We start from the raw sequence: 19,566 nt of genomic DNA on the forward strand, positions 1-19,566 counted from the left end.
CCACCCATTCTACGAATCCATGCCATCACGTAATTCGAACTCCAACGTTTTAACAGCTAAGCACTCCGTTCAGCATGACATTTACTTTTGATCAGAGTACGTAAAGATAAAGGTTCCCCTTGACAATTTTTGTCCAGTCATGTTCGACTCTAGGGGGCGCTGCTCATCCCCGTTTCCAAGCCATAGAGCCAGCGTTTTGTCCGAAGACAATCTTCCGTGGTCACATGGCCAGTGCGACTTAGACACGGAACGCTGTTTCCTTCCCACCAAAGTGGTCCTTATTTATCTACTTGCATTTGCATGCTTTTGAACTGCTAGGTTGGCAGGAGCTGGGACAAGTGACGGGAGCTTACTCCGTCGCATAGATTCGATCTTACGACTGCTGGTCTTCTAACCCTGCAGCACAGGCTTCCGCGGTTTAGCCCGCAGCGCCACCACGTCCCATAGAAGAGACGTGGTGCCACCACGTCCCGTAGAAGAGTAGAAGAGAGCAAGTTCAAAGACGCCACGTCTCACCTTACCATGTGTGTGACATAACCCCTCCTGCTCTACACTTAGCTTTGTGCAGGAGATATTGCTCAGATTACGCATATCTCCATACTGCAGGTTCTTGTTTCAGATGCAGGACATCAGGGCAGCCTGGGTGACCCGGCTTCTCTCCCGCCCCTGCCTGCCTCCCTGCTTCCCCCCGGCTGAGCTCCTGTGTCTTCTGTCGTCATGCGCTGCGTGTCGGGACCTTCTGTTTTCCCTGTTGCCCTGTTCCTGCCGGCTGCCGGGAAGGTTCACTGGTGCCTGGTGGGAGGCAGCGAAAGGGAAGGCGATGCAGAGCACTGGATTGGGGGAGAGGAGGGGGTGGTGCAGACGAACCTTCACTGGGGGAACATTTTTTATAGCTTTTATAAATAATCTTTGTAATAATTTCCAGTCCTTTTAAAGAACGGCTGCCTACTGAAGCCCATCACCACAGATTGGTGGAGGGCTCCTCCCCACCCACCCACCCACAAATATGTTTTTCTAACTGTGCAGATTAGTTTACATCTTGTGACACTTTTTAAAAAAAATTATAATTATACAAGACAGGGACAAAGATTTACGGTCACAAAGCTTCCTGGCAATGCCTCTGCCATTTGCATCGTGGCCAATTCCTTTTGGCTCCAACACCCGTTTCTAAAAAGGATGGTTCCAGCTACCAATTCTGCCTTTCCTGCGTTTCCTCTTTCTAATGTTCAGCCCATCTTCTATGCAGCACAGAATGATATGGCAGAAGCTGTACCTGCTTTTCTACTTTGAAAACCCAAAGAAGGGAAGATCAGTAGACAGAACGGATGGAAAAGAGCATCAGTGGAAGAGGTGCAACCGGAGGTCCTCTTCTCAGGGGTCCTCTTGTTGTTGTTGTTTAGTCGTTTAGTCGTGTCTGACCCTTTGTGACCCCATGGACCAAAGCACACCAGGCCCTCCTGGCTTCCAGTGCCTCCCAGAATTTGCTCAGATTCATGTTGGCCACTTTGATGACACTGTCCAACCATCTCGTCCTCTGTCGTCCCCTTCTCCTCTTGCCTTCACACTTTCCCAACATCAGCATCTTTTCCAGGGAGTCTTCTCTTCTCAAAGGATTGGAGCCTCAGCTTCAGGATCTGTCCTTCCAGGGAGCACTCAGGGTTGATTTCCTTTAGAATGGTTTCTTCTCCTCTTGGACTCTCCCAAAGGAAAGCAGAAAAAACACAGGTAGTGGTGTTGACCTGTATCAACGAGCCAGTTCTTGCAGTTTTTATCTCCTACAAAATCAGGTGCTTTGTAAAACCGGGGGGTTCTAATAGCCAGAAGTTCTAGTTCACAACCAAGCCCTCACAGAACCTTTCATGTAGGGTAGCTCACAACAATGTAATGGCTGGAATTCAGTAGTCAGTCACAACTGGAGTACGCCCATCGAATCAGTAGCACTTATAGAGGAGATGGCTTACCAGATCCCTGCTAATTCAATCGGACTACTGAAGTTCCAACTTATTACTAGATTTCAGCCCCTGTTGCAAGTAGCGAATTCCTTGGGTCTTAGAACTCTGTGGGTACAGTCAGACGATCCCAAAGGTGTGTGCCCAATTGCACCCAAAAGGGTCACTTTAATGGTAAGTGATCTTTCTGTCTGCTGTGGAATCGCTCAAGTCTGGGGCCAGAAAGTAGAAGCCCTACATATGGACCAAAAATGCCCAGCTTGGGCACAGATTGGTTTTGGGCTGGAGTGCATTTCCCCATGTGTTGTGGGATAGCCGGGAAAGAACTTGCACTGGGCTGCGCAACAGGGGTCTGTTTTCCTGTGTGATCACACTTAGAGATGGGCACAAAGCACCAGTTCATCGGCTCATGTTAGTTTGTCGTTTGGACGAACAGGTGCTTGGTGCTTCCCAGTCCTACCTCTTCCAGCAGACACCCACTTAGAGGCAGCACACAGAGGAGGCAGGGCAGGGCAGTTGGAATGGTGCTTCTGAGTGGATGCCCACCAGAGGAGGCAGGGCGGAACTGGGAGCCGCTGAATACCTGGTCATCTGAAGGATGAACTGGCACCAACCGACAAATCAATTGTTTGTGCCCACCTCTAATCATACTCTGTTTTAGAAATCAACTTCCAAGGATCCGTTTGCTCATGCAAATCTACATTCTTCCTGTTGAGTAGCTTACAGGTAGCCTCCAGTTTGTGAAGCTGAAAACTGATATATAAGTGACGGAAACATCCTGAGGGTCCTGGGGTATCTGCCCTGCAGAACTGGGCAGTGTAGTGTAGTGATCTGGAGGGAAACTCTAGACTCAGAAAGCTATTATAATGGCGCCAACGTCTTTTGCTGCTCCAGAGACAAGTGAAATAAAGCAGTGAAAAATGGTCTCTCTATCTGGGTGTCTTTGGCTTGGAATCTGTCTCTCACTCCCTCTCCTTGCAAAACTAGACTAAGCAACTGGCTCAGTAATTCCAAATATAGTCAGCCGTTCTCAGGAAAAAAAAATTTAGTCATAGCAAATGGAGACTCAACAAAACATAACCTCATCTTCGCAGTGCGTACAGCTCCTTTCTTACGCCCTGCACTCATCTTTATTTATGCTATGCACATTCTGTCATCTGGATCGGGCCATGACAGACCAGAGCCAAAGGCGCCAGAAATGTATCAACCCATTCATCAATGACTCAGTGGATATGAACAGGTACAGCTTCATGAGTCATGTCATGAATCCTCCAGTATGGCTTGATTAGTTCTTCCAGTGAAAGACCGTTGGCACAGTAGGCCATATTTACGGTCTCCTATAAATCATCCCATTCTCTTAACTCTCATCATCTTGTTGTAGGAGATAAATCATACAGGCAGGTAAATCTGTCGTCGCTTTGCCCTGAGATTGGTAGGCTGCTTGGGCTTCATCAGAAAAAGAGGAAAGAGATCACACACACATACACAAAAACAACACTGAGATTTGCATTTACTAATCCTAATGTAGACATGCACACAAAAAAACAAAAACACTGAGATTTGCATTTACTGATCCTAGTGTAGACACGTGGGATGAAAATACAGTGGTGCCTCGCTTTACGATTGCCCCGCATTACGACGAAACCGCATTACGTCAATCTTTTTGTGATCACAATTGCGATCGCAAAACAATGGTCTGAATAGTTGTTTTTTGCTTTGCGATGATCGGTCCCCTGCTTTGGGAACCGATTCTTTGCAAAACAACGATTTTCGGACAGCTGATCAGCGGTTTCAAAATGGCCACCGGGTAAATAAAATGGCTCCCCGCTGTTTTCTGGGATGGATTCCTCGCAAGACAGCCACCGAAAATAGCCGCCCTATGGAGGATCTTCGCTGGACTTTGAGTTTCCAGCCCATTGGAACGCACTGAAGGGGTTTCAATGCATTTCAATGGGTTTTTATTTTCGCATTACGTTTTAGAAATTGTTGTCCTTCCTTTTTTGACAATGCCTCCACGCTGTTCCAGCCCACATAGAGAAAAGCATTTCATTATTGCAAATAGGAGTTAAAAACGTGATGCCCTGAACATGCATTTTGCCTGAGGAAACTACCGGCGAGGCTAATAAAAGATGAATTTCTTTTCCTCCGTGTTTCTTGGCATCTCGCTGGCTGGCTTGCTGGCTTCCCATCTTTGCGGTCTGATTCTCCCAGGCTCGCGGCGCCCCTTCAAAGGTCCTGAGGCGCACTGAGTGGATGGGGCCCTCAGGTTTTTCAAGAGCCTGGATGTGTGTGGATTTAAAAGAACGGTGAGAGAAAGAACTACAAGAGAGGAGCGCATGGATTGAGCCATCCTGAAGCCTGCTGGAGTTTGGCAGAGCGCTTGGCCTTGTTCAACAACAGCAACGACAAAAACACAACCCAGAACAGGAATACATCACAAAGCTAAGAAAAGCCTGGCCACTGCAGGCCTGAGTGAGGTGGAAAGGGGGCCACTTCTACCCGGCTGCTTTCCTCACTCCCCTTTGGTACCGAATTAGCTTCATGCTGCGTTGTCTTTCAGCGATGACAAATTCGGAGCAGGCAACGTGAAAGCTGGAATGAAAAAAAAAAGGCAGCGGTGTGGAAATGGGCAGGAGCCGTGGAGTTGGGCTTGTGTCGCTTTCTGGGATTCTTCCCTTTCTCTTCTCTCAAAGTTGGCACGCCAAGGCGCCGCGCATTCCCACCCACCCTCCTGCTCTCAAGCTCTTTTTTCTCCAAAGCTCCTGGCAAATCTCAGAAACAAAAGGGGCTCCATTGACTGCACGTCCTGTCCCAGGGGAGATGGAGGTAGCGGCTGCCAAAGCAGGAGGGAGAACCTGAGGGAGAGGAAGAAAAGGAGGAAGAAAGATGGTCTGGGATGGGAGGAGAAGAGCCCAGCCAACGCCGAACCTTTGGCAAGAGGCAAATTGAGACGTTCAAAGGAAGATGGCAGGGAGCAGCAAAAAGCAGGGCGAGAAAGGCCCCTTTCCCCCCCACCCCGGTCCACCACCCTTGGTAACTCTCTCTTCCTCCCTCCCCCACTTTATTGTTAAAATAAAGTTCACGAGGGAACTGGGGAGGTAACCCTGGGGGGCGGCCAGGAGAGGAGGAGAGCTTGGACCCTAACGCAGACAGGCTGTTTTACACGAGGAGGGAAGCCGCGCCACTGTGTTGGGAAGTCCATTGTGGGAGGGCGGTTGGTAGCCAGCTCTCACGTCGCCTCCCTTTGCGGGAGACAGGGAGGCATGCAGGGGGGGGGGGTCTTAATAAAGACGGCTTTCCCAGCAGCCAGAAAGCCACAGTTGGTGCCTTCGAGAAATCCAAGTGCCCCAAACGCTCAAATAAACTTGGGGGACAGGCTGGATGGACAGACACACATACAGTTCAGAACAGTTATGTGGTTATCAATTCAGTAAATAGCATTAAATTGGGGGGGGGGGTGGGATTTGGATAAGGACCAAAGGGCTGACAAAGTGGATTCCATTCTTGGTCCCCATCCTCACATGATCCCTTTCTGTGGCAGCTGCTCATCCAGGAAGAAAATTCCCATTGGCACCGGGGGGGCGGGGTTCCTCCAGATGTTAAAATGGCCAGGAGGAGATGGGAAAGGGTATGGATGAAGACCCTCATTGGGTAAAGGCTTAAATCCTGTCCACTGCTTCCAGTCCTGTCTCCCCGGCCTCGCTGTCCACCAAAGCCACTTTTTAAAAATAGGCAAGTCTCATTTGAGTGTAAAATGCCATGTTTGGCTTGGCTTTGTAAGCGCCAACTGTGCTGTTAAGTCCTCTTGAATATAAAAATGCAGAAACCTCTCTTTAAAATGCTGTCTCTGACACAAGGCATATGGCACACACACAACTTTCAGCACCAAAGTAAGGGACTTAGTGAAGGTTCCCCTTGAGAATTTGTCCAGTCGTGTCCGACTCTAGGCGGCGGTGCTCATCTCCGTTTCCAACCTATAGAGCTAGCATTTTGTCCACAGACAATCCTCCGTGGTCACGTGGCCAGCGTGACTAGACACGGAACACTGTTGCCTTCCCACCGAGGTGGTACCTATTTATGTGCTCGCATTTTTGCATTTTGCATGCTTTTGAACTGCTAGGTTGGCGGGAGCTGGGACAAGCGACGGGGGCTCACTCCGTTGCATGGATTCGAACTTACGACTGCTGATCTTCTGACCTTGCAGCACAGAGGCTTCTGCTGTTTAACCTGCAGTGCCACCACATCCCCAAGGGACTCAAGCGTTGTCCAGATCCCTGCTTGTGCAGTCCATATGGGGTGGGTGTAGGTGCAGCCAGTTATGGGTCCAGATTGGAGATGGCCACAAACCGCCGGTCTGGTAATTTGTCCTGGTTCGTTTACTGCCCCACCCGATACAGTGGGTGCCCACTCCGAGGCGGTGCCCAGAGGAGATGTGGCAGGGAAGCCGGGGCACTGCCTCAGAGTGGGCGCCAACCGGAGGGAGTGGGACAGTGAACTGCAGGACACCTGTTGGGGTGGTAAATGGTGACTCTGTCCAACCATCTTGTCCTCTGTCGTCCCCTTCTCCTCCTGCCTTCACACTTTCCCAACATCAGGGTCTTTTCCAGGGAGTCTTCTCTTCTCATGAGATGGCCAAAGTATTGGAGCCTCGGCTTCAGGATCTGTCCTTCCGGTGAGCACTCAGGGTTGATCTCCTTCAGAATCGAAGAGAGCAGATGCATCCTAGTCTGGTGTCTCAACTGTGGCCTTTTCTGCCTTGGGTCACCATGCTCACAACAGAGCCTGACCTCCTGACCGCATTGCTCTTACTTTCACGGGCAAACTCAAACGTCTTCACCACATTAAGGTGTCCATCCAAGAAGGGCACAACTTGAGTAGGCTCATTGAATCAGTGGAACTTATGGGGCCGTTGCCTGACCAAACCTCTAGTGATCCAATGGGCCTAATCCTGTTATGACATACTCTTGCATTTCAACCACTATTTGGTAAAAGGTGGTATGGATTGTATTATCCTCTCTCTCTCTTTTTGTGATCCAGCAGTTTATGAATAATGTTATGGAGTAGTCTTTCTTTGGCAGGTTCCTCATCATAAGAACAGCCCAGGACCCAAAATATATATATTCAAGGTTTCATTCAATTCAGACAAAGATTTTTATTGCCTCAACCTTAGGTCTTAACAAAATCAAAGCATCATGCGCACAAATAAAAAAAAGTCTGCTGCCAAGTTAAATATAATAGTTTTTATAGCATCAATAAAACACAATCATAAAAGAAAACACACAATAAAACTCTTAAGTTATCCTTGTGGAAATCCATATAAGATTGACGTAGTTGCGAAACTGCAAAAGAAAATACAGCCACCAATACTTTTTTTCTCTCTCTCCTTCCCTCCACTTCCCCCACTTCCGAGTTTTATGTTGTTTTCCTATCCTGCACATACTTATTTCCCCACTGTTCCTTATTTTTAATACTGGCAGCTAGAAGCGCCGCTTTCTGTTGGATTTTACCATTGCTCAAAACCAATTAAAAATCAAAGCAAGTACAGTGGTGCCTCGCATAACGAGTGCACCGTTTAACGACGAATCCGCATAGCGACGCATTTTTGTGATCGCTAATGCGATCGCATTGCGATGTTTAGATAGGCTAAACATTGCATTGCGATGATCGGTAAGCGTTTCGCTTACCGATCTTCGCATTGCGATGTTTAGAAAACAGCTGATTGGCAGTTCCAAAATGGCCGCTGGATCAGCAAAATGGCCGCCCGCAGCGTTTTTGCGCCATGCCTTCACTTACCGGGCAGCGAAAATGGCGGCCGGATGGGGGAATCTTAGCTTACCGGTGAGTTTTTCCCCCATAGGAATGCATTAAACAGAGTTTAATGTGTTCCTATGGGGTTCCCCCCCCCCCGCATAGCGATGAATCCGGATAGCGACGTTAATCCTGGAACGGATTAACGTCACTATGCGGGGCACCATTGTATTGTAGTCCTAGGAGACGTTCACGGGGGCTCAAGTCACAGGACTTGCTGTCAAATCAGACTTAATTTGCACCAGTGACTTGACTTGGACTTGACTCAGTTTTTTTTCCCCCAATGGCTCAGATTCGACTTAATGACTTGGAACCCACCCATCCTCTCCCTTTTTTTTTCTGAGCGAAAAAGCTTGGTTTTAATAGGGAGTCGGACTTGGCGGCTGGGACTTGAGACTTGATATCGAAGACTCAGACTTGGGACTTGGGACCAAGGGCTTGCCAGCATTGCTGCTAAGAGATGCCGCAATAAAGCAAAACCATAGGAAGGGGTTCTTGAACCTCCCCGTGCTTTCTGCCTCCCTCTCCAAATGCTTTCTCTCCCCCCACTAAGCAGGCTCACGATCTTGGGCAAGCCATTTGAAAGTAAGACATGGTGGCAAGGATTACGCACCTTTCTTCTGTCTGTTTCCTTCCTTCCACAAATTTCCTTTCCCTTCCCTTGCGGTCCTGCAAAAAGAGCAAGAAGCTTGACATGGGGACTGAAAGCTGAGGCTTCAACTGGCATGTTGCACCAGGTGTAAAGGATGGGCAGAGATCAGAAGATTTTAGGCAATGTGCATAAAAATGTTGTGTCTACTTTGAGTCTGCATATGGTTGCCTAAATATTAAGCAAAAATGTGTATGGATGTTTTTATGGACTTTTTACAAAGTTGGAAACAAATATGGAAATATAACAGGAATACCCATCTTTATGCTATCCATCTTTTGAGCAATACAAGCTGTGTCGATCATGGTATGGCTGCCACTCTGCTAGCTTTGTGTTGGCCGTTCTGATTTCGTTTCTTCTCTCCCCTGCAGACTGTGAGTCCTACTGCAAGCCAGCCAAAGGCAACTACAAAATCAACATGAAAAAGTACTGCAAGAAAGATTACGGTAAGGAGCAGCTTCACCCACACCGCTACATCTCTTAAACGCAATAGTAATCCAAAAGTGGAAGTTCCTTCTTTCTGTTCTTTCCCTCTGCTAGGCCAGGAAGAGTCTAGTTTATCGTCAGTGGTGTGGTGGTAAATTTGGAAGCGGACACACTTATCTGCATTCTTGGGGGTTAGCAGCACAATCCAAGATGGAGGGCGCCAGGAGCTCAGTAGATTCCCAGTGAACTCACCCACAAGGAACAGCTGAAGCAAAGAGCAACCCTCACTGGGTTTTTCAACCTTATCCAGGCCGTTTTACAGATTCAAAATTCCTCCCACCACCACTCCAGATGTCACGATTGCCTTCTGGATGAAATAATTCTTGGGTGATTTGACAAATAAAGGGTGAAAGGAAGATTACACGGAGGCAGGAATATGAAAGAATCATGAAACTTTTGTCTAACGTTCTTTCATTAATATGAACCATGTGCACCCTCAGAGTAGACCTAAGCTATTTTAGTCTGCAAAGTGTTGTGCAGATTGCTCGCAACAGGCCCTTGGGGTAGTCTGCATTCTTTTCTCAAGTGTAAATAGATGCTTGGCCACTCAGAACAGCTCTTTTGGGCAATGAAATAGAGGCACAGTAGCTGTATGTTTTCCTCAAGCATTACTCTAATTACCATCCCACTCAAAAACAAGGGCCTAACTTTGCTCCACTGCATGAGAGATAACATTTGGCGGCTTACCACGTGTTCACTGCCGTGGCCATTTCTACATTTCAGACATCAACCAAGGCTTTTACAGCATCATCTGCTGAGGCGGCAGGAATCTCTCCAAAGCCATTAGGAAACCATACACTTCTTGGTGTGGATCATCTTTATGATCTATTTGCTTCTTCATTTTATATATATGCCAGCTTTCTCCCCCATAAGAAACTCCAGTTATCCATTGAAACAACGCAATGTTCACCATGAAAAACACCATCAAGTGTAATATTAAAAACCGTTAAATATTTAATAACATTAAAAAACGCCAGTAAAAATGCTTTAGAAACATTTTTTTAAAAAAAAGCCCTGAATTTAATAAATGCAGCATTCCAAAAAAAAAAAAAAAAAAATCCCACTTAAACAAATCACTTAATGGCCTGCCTGAAAAGTGCGCTTTTCCAGTGGAAGGGAAAGAGGAAGGGACAACCTGGGTTCTTGGAGGGGAGCATCTTACCTGGTCTTCCTTTCCCCATAGAGGCTCCCAAGTTCCAGATAGTCCAGACCCTACCAGGTAGTGACGACAGGATAACAAGAGAGGTCCTCCCCACTCAAATCACCCTCCTCTCACCCACGACACATAAACGAAACAGAAACAGGTCCAGAGGTTGCCTTGCAGCCTGAGTGCTCTGGGTGTTGAAGCCCCCCCCCCAAGCATGACAAGCCAAGAGGAACTCTACCATCACCCCGGGGACTGTCTCTGGTATTTCAGGAAGGGAGATGGTTGAACATCAAGGCAAGCTGTATTCTGTCCTGGACATCCATGTTCAAATACATTGTGGGACGAGAGCTAGGGAGGGAGTCAAATCAGGGCAGACCACCGTCGCCTTACCTCCCACCTCTCCGTTCTTGCCTCCCACTCTACAGAAAACTCAGATGAACAAAACTGAGAGTGTTTCCGACACACACACCTACACGCCTGCCCCATTCCTCTCCCGCTTCATTCAGCACGGTCTCTGTAGCACAGGCGGGATTAGTGTGTCGTCCAGGATCAGGTCTCCAGCCTGACATTCAGCAGTAGCATTTGCAAGTCAGAGGAACTATCAGAAATATCGTTCAGCCCAGGAGAACCAGGAGACCCTTTGCAACAACCAACACCCCGAGGTCTTCCCAATTTCATGGTGATGGGACTGTAGCCACCCGCAATACCCCTCTGGCCATTACAGCTCCATTGGCTGCTCCCTGTTTCCCTTCCTCTACCCTTCTCTTTGGATAGCACATGCTTCCTACAGTTAGCAGGAAGTAGCCTCATAGCACCACCGTCCCAGTAGATAAATGGCAGGCGCCATTGGAAAGCAGTGGAATGCGCCATCACCTTCACATCCCCTCAAAGGAGCCATTCCTGCTGGCAGTGCTCCAGTCCGTGCAGGGGTTCAGGCATTGCCACAGACTGAAATCCTGTTGCTTAGTTCATTGAACCGCACTAAAAGTAGGCTCACTGAATCCATATGAATTTGGTGAGTCAGCTCCACTATAGGTTCCTCCAGTTCAAATGGGTCTCCTGCAACTTACCCTATTTTTTCTGTGTATAAGACGCCCCCATGTAGAAGACTCCCCCACTTTTCTAACCCAAAAATAAGAAATCTAAGTGGGGCTTAGCAAGTGGAGGGGAAAGCAGGGATCAAAACCCTACAGGATCACTTTGATCCCTGCTTTCCCCTCCACTTATTTTTGTTCTTTCCTCAGCTTACCTCCATGTATAAGACAACCCTCAATTTTTAGTCTAGAGATTTTAGACAAAAGTACAAGGAAAAAATATGGTACTTTAGCAGTTTAGTCACAGCTAGAGTAGGCCCGTTTGAATTACTGGGTGAGTTCATTGATTCAGTGGACCCCCTCTAGAGTTATTTACTATCCTAAGCAAAAGGATTTTGGCCGCTGAGTTCCAACGGACAATCCTGGCTCAAGGAACCTGGCCCAGTGGGGGCCACAAGCAGCCACGGCAGGAAGCCAGAAGGTACGCTTGCCCTCCTCTCACTGTGCAGACAGTTTGCTCAACTCCCTGTCTTTGCCTGGGGTGCGTGGTTGATCCCTGCCCCCCTCCCCCGCGGCCACTTTCCCCATACTCAGTGCCACACGGATACCCACACCAACACACACACACACACACCAGCTCTGTAGAAACTGCCAAAGTCATTTTGCTTCACCAGTTCAAGATCTGCTCACGTACAAACTCAACCTCAGAAAACATTTTGTGCTTTCCCTGGTTCTCACCCCGCACCCATATACAGTCCCTTCCTGTCTGCCAAATATGTTAAAAAGAGCATTTTTACTTTATCTGCTTGTCTTGTAAGGGGTGTGTGTGTGTGTTTGTGTGTGTGTGTGTGTGTGTGTGTGTGAGAGAGAGAGAGAGAGAGAGGGAGGGAGGGAGGGAGGGAGGGTGGGAGGGGACTTGAATGGAGGGGGGCGTGTGCGAAGCCTGAGTTCAGGGCATCTTGACTGCAGGTTGTTAATCACTCTGACATGAGTACATTCAGTCTTTGGAGCAGAGGGATAATTGGTAAAGCCAGTGAGGTTTGTGATTGATCTTCTGCTGGAACTCTTGTGCTCCAGCAGAAAAGATGTTTTTGGCAAGGTGGAAGTGGAAGTGGGAGTAGAAACCATCGTCAGATGGCTATGCGACTGGGTGGCGGTGGTGAAGCTTAAAGAAGAAGGAAAAAAGGACTCTTCGGCAGAGGCGTAATTTTCCTTGCCCATCACTGCAATCAGATACTGTTCACTTATTTCCTTTAAATATTCATACTCTGCTTTTCCATCTATCATACTCCAGGAGATGCCTTTCTGTCCATCGAGTTGCGCAAGGTTCTAGTACAAAGCAAACATTTATAACCATAGTTTTAAATAAGAGGAAGGCATTACACACCAAAATTAAAACAGCTGTTGAGTAGAATCACCGAGATGATAACAAATCAGGATGTACCAGCTTGAGAAGTAGCCCACAATGTTTATTTCCTTGGCCTGGACCGGATCTCATCAAGAACCTAAGTGGTTTCATGATCAGAACGTTGGGCTGGGAATTGAGACGATCTGGCTTCTGATCCCCGCAGGATTAACTGGATGGTTCATAAGAATCATAAAATTAACTGATTCATAAAATTAACTGGATGATTCATAGAATAATCAAATTGGGACCTTTTTAATTACTTGAAAGGTAGTCATAAAGAGGAGGGACAGGATCTGTTCTCAACTTTCCCAGGGTGCAAGACATCGCTCAAGCTACAGGAAGCCAGATTTAGGCTGAATATCAGGGAAAATCTCTTAACTGTTTGAGCAGTACAACAATGGAACCATCTCTGGAGCATTCCAACGTTGGAGGCATTCAAGACAAAATTGGACAACCATCAGTCAGAGGTGCTTTGATTTGGATTCCTGCACTGAGCGACAGAGTTGAACTCCATGTATTTATGGGCCACTTCCAGCTCAATTGTTCTATGATTCTGTGAAATACAATAATGCATATGATAATAAGTCAATTTGGCCAGAACAGGTGGGGCTTGCTAGAAGACCTCTTGGAATGTGCTCACCCCTGGGGAAGTTTAGGAATATTCTGCTTCCTCTTTTTCCTGCTGTGACCTTTCTCTTTTCTCTCCTTCCCTCTCCAGTTGTCCAAGTCAACGTCTTAGACATGGAAACCGTGGCCAGCTGGGCCAAATTCACCGTCAACATCCTCTCCGTCTACAAGGTCCGGGACGAGCGGGTGAAACGGGGAGAAAACTTTTTATGGATCCACATGAAAGACCTGGCGTGTAAATGCCCCAAGATCCAAATCAGCAAGAAGTACTTGGTGATGGGCATTAGCGAAAACCCCACCGACCGGCCAGGACTCATGGCCGACAAGAACAGCTTGGTGATCCAGTGGCGGGACGCCTGGACTCGTCGCCTTCGGAAACTGCAGAGGCGGGAGAAGAAGGGGAAATGCCTGAAGCCATGATGGGTTCAGGCCCACGTCTGTCCATACATTGCCTCCCGCCTCCTTCGCCTGTTGGTTCCCTGTGCACTCCATTCAACAGACTTGTTGCTAGAGACTCTGTACATATACATATCATGTGAATGGATGGATTCGCCTGTGTATAGTGTATATTTTGGCAATGGTTACTTTGTGTGTCTGCGGGGAAGAGCTGCATTGTGTGAGTGCCTGGGTCTTTTTTTTAAAAAAAAAATGTTTATTAAGAGTAACACAGTATGACAAACCTTTTAACGAGGAGCCAAGTGAAGGAAAGGTCTAATAAGGCCAGTTAATTGAAGAAGTTTGGGAGAAGGCAGCTCAAATCTCTGGGCAGGAATGAACTTCCCACCTTAGTGTTTTGTTTTAATCATTGTTGGTCGGATTCTATCAAATTCTGCGAGGGCCCCCCTCCCCGCCCCCCAATATTGCCTGCTACTGCAGGGTGGGCAGAAGATAGATCAGGATCTGTTGGCATATTTTCCAGTAAGGTGTGAACAGATCAACAAGGATTTCAGAATCTCAACAAGCGCCCAATAGTTGTGGCATGCCATGGGTTCTACAGTTCAAATGACAAATGTTTTAGGTATCTAGAGATGGATTTTTGGTTCACATGGATATGATGTCTATTCTGTTCTGGTCTCACAATTCTGTAAGTCTAGTCTAGCCTTCTTTGGCCATCACACATCTTGCTTCTTTTCATCATGTGAGGGGGAAGCACTAGCCCTTCCCTTCTCCAGATTTGCTTCCCCCACATGCAAGTGAGGACCTGCAGAGGAAAGGTCCCTGGCTTGTGTCCTTTATTGGCAAATCACTTTCCCTAAGGAGAAAGTGATAACAGGGAGGGTAGAGGGATAGACAAAACTATAACTAGGGGAGAGCAATGGCAACACAGCCCTACAACACCATCGTTTAGAGGGCACCAAAAACAGCAGGTTAATCTGCTGAAGAAAGTTAGGAAAATAAATGGCAACACTTCCCTTGATTTACCACTCCCCCTTTTAGCATAAAATCTCTTTTCCTTTGGGGAGGAATCTGTATGCATGCATCTGGGTGGAGTGGAGGGAAATCAGTGTTAACTTTCCCCAGTGCCAAACTTGCTAGCGACAACTCTGAGCTAGATACTCCCCTGCTCACATGATGGATAGAAGCCGGGCAAGTCATTCTTGACTAGGGCTTGATATGTCTTCTGTACCAGCTCGACTTGTAGGTCCTAGTCAAAATACAAAGTAGATCCCATAAGCATGAAGCCTGCCCCCATTCCATCACTGCCAGCATACACAGAGACCTGTTGCGGCACAAGTCCGGATACATGAAGTGTTTGTTACCCTTAACTGGCACATGTAACTCTTCTGAAATGGTCCCATGAAGCATCAGGAGAGCTGTCATGGATGGGGAGAGTCTCCAGCCATTTTGGGGGGGAGAAATAGCTTCTTTTCTTCTTGTTGGGTGTGGCGGCAGCAAAGCCATACATTGGAAGCTAGGCAGCCATCTCATATCCTTCACAATGCAGTGGATGGAATGCTGTTCCAGGGCATTGTGAAGATGAGACAAAAAGCAGCAGGTGACATTTTAAAAAAAAGGGGTGGAGAATGTTCAGCAATATGGCCTTTTTCATGTGCGGAGGAGCAAAAAGGTGAAAAAGTACCCACGTGAACTTGGAGACACATGGATGCTTCTCCGGTCAGCTGTAAGAGTGTCATTTCATCATCAAGAGCAGGCAATTTGTCCAAAGAGTATCGACGCAGGTATGAGAAATTCTGGCAACCTCGCATGCACCTGCCATTCTCTGCTCCCCATCATTGCTTCCCTCACGTTCGGTCCTACCCGTTTGCTGCCTGAAGTGAAGACCAAGTCCATCCAAAGCACAAAACCACTTGGATGGCCAGGGTGAACCTTTCTTGCATGCGGGCCATGACAACGCTCAGTTATCTCCCCCCCCCACCTCACCAGGATTTTGCTGCCAGCTGCCAGCATCCTCGCTCTGTCTTCAACCGGTTTTCAGAGACTTGGCAATCCTAGCTTCTACTCATGTGTGCAGGAATGTGGACAGAAACGTGTGTGCAATAGGAAACTCTTATCATTCCTGTGAGCAGCAGTGAGAGAACTGTCGTTGACAACTCACTGCCCAGTACAGGGCAGTTGGGGACTGGGGACCGGGTGGAAGAGGGGCCAAATGCAGTGGTGATAATGGTTGTGGGACTCGCGTGTAGGACCCAGGACTGTTCCATGGCATGTTGCTGCCTGGCGCAGGGACAAAATTTCACCCCCTACTTCCTTGTACCAAATCTGACTGGACTGGTGGTTGAATTGTCCTTCAACTTGGGTGATGGACATCTTCCCCTGTTACAAAAAGCAGCCGATTAAAACCAGAGGTTCAAAAGAGGCAAAACCTGGGGCTCAACCTCTTACCATCCTGGGCCTCTGCCAGTTGGGTGGGTTGGGTTAATGGCTGTGGGGCCAGACATCGGGAGTTTGATTTCCCCCCACTGTGCCTTCCCGGAGATAAACCAGCCTGTGTAGCCTTGGGCGAGCTGCACAGCCCTAAAGTGCCCCTAGGAGAAAAGATCGGCAAACCACTTCTGAGTACAGTACTCTACATCTAGAAAACCCTGGAAAGGGTTGCCGTGAGTCAGAGCCAACCTGGCAGCACTTCGTTAAGCATCTGTCCCCTGAGGCTCTGATTCACTCAGACTAATAATAGGGCCTGTCCTGTGTAGACCCATTAAATTTGGATACTCCGTTTTTCAAACAGCAGTAATGTAAAATCACGACGTACCCTTGTTTTCAGAGGAGGTATGTGTTGCAGGCCAGAATTATGCTGGTTGTCTGTTAGAAATGTACACTGTTAGCAATGCACACGAGCATCCCCCAGTCTCGGGCCCTTTGTCCACTCGCAAAGCAGCCAAAATGCTTTTCCTCCAGTTTCGCCGCTTCTAAATATAATGTGGTGGTGGAATGGGACAGCTGATCTTTGTGCGCCACCCTCTCATGAGACAACCAGTGTCAACAGTGGCGACATGTTTCACAGGGTGCGCTACATATCTCAGATCTTTTGGCCTCCACTAATGACAACGTTCCTCCATCATCTGTACCTCTCTGCATGTGGGTCTGTATCGGCCATCTGATGCCATGGGCTCTACTCCATAAACACTTAGTGCCACAATAAATCTGTTAGTCTCCATGGTGTCAGAAGTCTCTTTTCTGTGTCCGTGCACGTGTTTACTTCTTCTGGGACCGCATTCCCTGCTCTAGCATCTCTTGTCAATCTGGGTTAACACTGGTCAGTCCCCCAAACCACATTGTGAGCTGGGCCGTGTTTGACTGGACTTCACTGCCGCCTTGAAACTGCCCACAGGAGCACTACTGTTGGAGGCCCAAATCTTTTGAAAATATGTGCTGATGATTGGACTAAGTTCTCTTTCAGTTGAACCTGTATACATTTCGGTGCTTCCTAGTCCCCCGAGGATGCTTGCTGGGAAGCCGTGCAAGCTACACAACCAGTTCTCATGGGTGAGAAATGTTGATATTTTGGACTACAGCTCCCAGAACACCTTCTGGCCATGGCGGCCGGAGTACTCTGGGTGTTTCGTCAGAAAAAGTGATGTTTCCCATCTCTGTCCATTCCCGCTAGCATGCACAGAGTATTTTATTGAATAATAGGGAGACGCCTTCCACCTCACTTTCCATCCACCCCATGTTTCTTGATCCTTTCCTAAAACACTCGGATGGTCAGTTCTTTACTTTCCCTGTTGAATCCAGGCAATCCACCGTTTGCAAACCTGTCTGCCCCATCACGGAGCTTGGGGAAGGTTTGGGATGCTATTTCCTCATTGGTGCATCTGCTCTGATGTCACAGAAGGGATCCCCTGAGGTGCTAGGGCCGCCTCTTGCTTTCCATTGGCCCCACTGCTCTGATGTCACAAAGGAAGGTGGGTAGCCGTGATCTTGAGGCTGCCGCCTGGTAGCTACTGGCTCAGCTGCTTTGATATCATTGAAAGATTTGGAGGTTTAGAGCTAACGGGACAAGTGGCCAAATTGGGGGAGGGGGAGGGGAAAAAATGAACTCTCAAGTCCTTGAACACCTAAATTAAGCATTTCCAGGACATAGCCAAGTTAGACTGTTGCAAAACAAAAAAAAGCAACCAAGAGCCTTCTGGCAGCTTGAAGACTAATAAGTTTTATTTGGCAAACACTCTCGTGGACGGCAGCCCATTTCATCAGATGTAACTGATGAAGTGGCTGTGGTCCACAAAAGTATATGCCAAAGAAAACTCGCTAGTCCAAATTAAACAAAGTTAGCCTTGCATTTACAGCACTGGCTGTCCAATATGTCCTTACTTAGGTCTTTAATCTAAGGCTAAAGTCTCAGATTATATAGTCTTATAATTGTTTTAAGTACCTTGGGTTAATAATGCCTGCTCTTTGATGTCGCTGGAGGACTGTAGTGACTCTAAAGGGTTTGTACTATGTATGCAAGGTTTTCCTGCCATCTGCTTCACTTAAGGAAGGATGATTTCATGGTACGAGGGCACAATGAGATGATGAGTGCTTTGGACGATAGCCAAAGTGTTAATTCCTTTTAACAGCCAATGCAAGAGGGCCCTTCAGCTGCTGATTCAGCAAAGTCTTGAGGACTGTTGTGTCCCTGCCTAGCATGCTGGGTAGATGCGGGCACTCCAGTGATGCTCAAGTCAAGGAGAAGTGACACTTGACACGGCACCTGGCCCGCCAGTCCAGCACAACTCCCTGTGTTACCTCTGGACGGACTGATCCATTCAAGGTCATCCCCGCTTTGTCAGTTCTCCCAAAGAGCCGCAGGGGCGGGAACATCCTTGGTGAGCGAGTCGCACGCCAAGCATGCCAAGAATTTGCACCTGGCGTGGAAATGGAAATGCCAGGATACGCAGGGCCTCGGATGGCCCACCGTGGCTGACAAAGCCTCCCTTTATTGCGGTGGGATCTTTCATTTTTTAAAAAAAAGGTTTCTTTTCCTCTGGAAAATATGTTTAGGGCTCAGCGTGCAGAAGAGAAGAGAAACACCAAGATAACCCTCTGCAGTCACTGCTGTCTTCGTGACTTCCCCGGAATGCCTCTAGACTCTGAAACATGCTGGGAAAAGATAGTGGCGGCTGCAGCAGCCGCTTCACTCAGCATAACCTTTCCAAGTCAGGGCTGCCAGTGACTATCCACTTCCACAGCTGAAAGCCCTCTGGCCCCTCATGGGGCAGAAGCGTACTGGTGGGGCCTTAAGCGGGCGCTTGCCCACACCCTCTCCATCCTGCAGAAGACCTTGGTGCCAAGAGCCAGTTAATGGGAATCATGGCCAGAATTCCAATAACAGCTGCCTTCATACCTTGCTTGTATCCATAGTCTAGCTAACCAGCCAGATGTTGTTGTTCTTCTTCTTCTTCTTCTTCTTCTTCTTCTTCTTCTTCTTCTTCTTCTTCTTCTTCTTCTTCTTCTTCTTCTTCTTATTATTATTATTATTATTATTATTATTATTATTATTATTATTATTATTATTATTATTATTATTATTCTATAAGGTAACGGGTAGAGAAGGTAAAGGGGGATATGAGGAAAGAAAAAAGGAGGGGGAGGAGAACATAAAATGTACTGACATCCAATCTATTCATGTTGCAATATCAACTTGTGTTTCCGCTTTTCTTCTATTTGATTGCCCTCCAGTTCTAATCTATGTTATTCAAGTACTATCTGGTAACTCAGGTCATTTATATAATAAATCCTATCGTTCGGGCCAGCTGTTCTGTTTTGATCCTTCCCTTTCATATCGTTGAATGGGACTGCCTGAGGTTCTACAGAAAATGCTGCTGTTCTTCTTCATGGCCTCTGTGAATGCACACAAATGGGTTGTTCTGCGTCTGCCTAACATTGCAAGGTCCACTCCCTGACATGCTGTTTTTCCCCCACAATATCCACAATTTGCACCGCTCAGCTTCCCCACATCTGGGGATTCATATTGCAGTATCACAACATCTTGACTTGGGACCTTCCACTGGGGG

General features: G+C 47.6%; 1 protein-coding gene across 2 annotated transcripts in view; it reads left to right on the top strand.

Annotated features, from left to right (window-relative positions):
* NTN3 (netrin 3) overlaps positions 1–16,722 on the top strand; it is a 235,454-nt gene extending 218,732 nt beyond the window's left edge. For both annotated transcript variants that reach the window (XM_020808199.3, XM_072982925.2), the window contains exons 6-7: positions 8,778–8,852; positions 13,200–16,722. In XM_020808199.3, the coding sequence (XP_020663858.3) occupies positions 8,778–8,852; positions 13,200–13,528 (404 nt within the window). In that variant the 3' untranslated portion in view covers positions 13,529–16,722. The remainder of the gene's footprint in view (positions 1–8,777; positions 8,853–13,199) is intronic.
* Positions 16,723–19,566: the final 2,844 nt, after the last annotated feature.

Source organism: Pogona vitticeps, chromosome 13 (assembly GCF_051106095.1).
Source record: "Pogona vitticeps strain Pit_001003342236 chromosome 13, PviZW2.1, whole genome shotgun sequence".
NCBI classification, from domain to species: Eukaryota; Metazoa; Chordata; class Lepidosauria; order Squamata; family Agamidae; genus Pogona; species Pogona vitticeps.